Here is a 399-nt window from a genome sequence, read left to right on the forward strand (position 1 = left end):
CTCACCTGTTGTCATTGATGTCTGTGGCGTTCCCTGCAGGGGGGAGAAGCAGCAGTGTGGGAGGTGGGCAGGGGGGAGCACTCACTGGCCCTGCCAGGCTGGGTTGGACTGGGATGAACTAGGCTGAACTGGGACACACTGGGCCAAGTGGGCCTGAAGCCAGCCTCTGGAGCTCCCAAAGGTGCTGAGACTGCCCCCGCCCAATCCCATCCTGCCCCCCAGCCCAGTCATGCCCTCCCTCACCATTATCCACGTTGAGCTGCTGGTAGGCGGCCAAGGTGGCGCTGCCGGAGCTGGAGCTGCCAGAGGAGACGCTGGCAAAGCTGGGGGGGTGGGGACAAAGGTGTCAGGGCGGGTGGGGTGTCACCCCCCCCATTACCCTGGGCAGGCTCCTGGCTG

General features: G+C 65.4%; 1 protein-coding gene across 1 annotated transcript in view; it reads right to left on the reverse strand.

The window, feature by feature from the left end:
• The window catches only part of KIF5A (kinesin family member 5A), a 13,977-nt gene that overhangs the window by 509 nt on the left and 13,069 nt on the right, over positions 1 to 399 (reverse strand). Inside the window, exons 22-23 of the mRNA XM_006036406.1 lie at positions 244 to 323; positions 6 to 33 (exon numbers count right to left, since the gene is read on the reverse strand). Coding sequence (XP_006036468.1) covers positions 6 to 33; positions 244 to 323 — 108 coding nt within the window. The remainder of the gene's footprint in view (positions 1 to 5; positions 34 to 243; positions 324 to 399) is intronic.

This window comes from Alligator sinensis, unplaced genomic scaffold (assembly GCF_000455745.1).
Source record: "Alligator sinensis unplaced genomic scaffold, ASM45574v1 scaffold265_1, whole genome shotgun sequence".
In the NCBI taxonomy this organism is placed as follows: domain Eukaryota; kingdom Metazoa; phylum Chordata; order Crocodylia; family Alligatoridae; genus Alligator; species Alligator sinensis.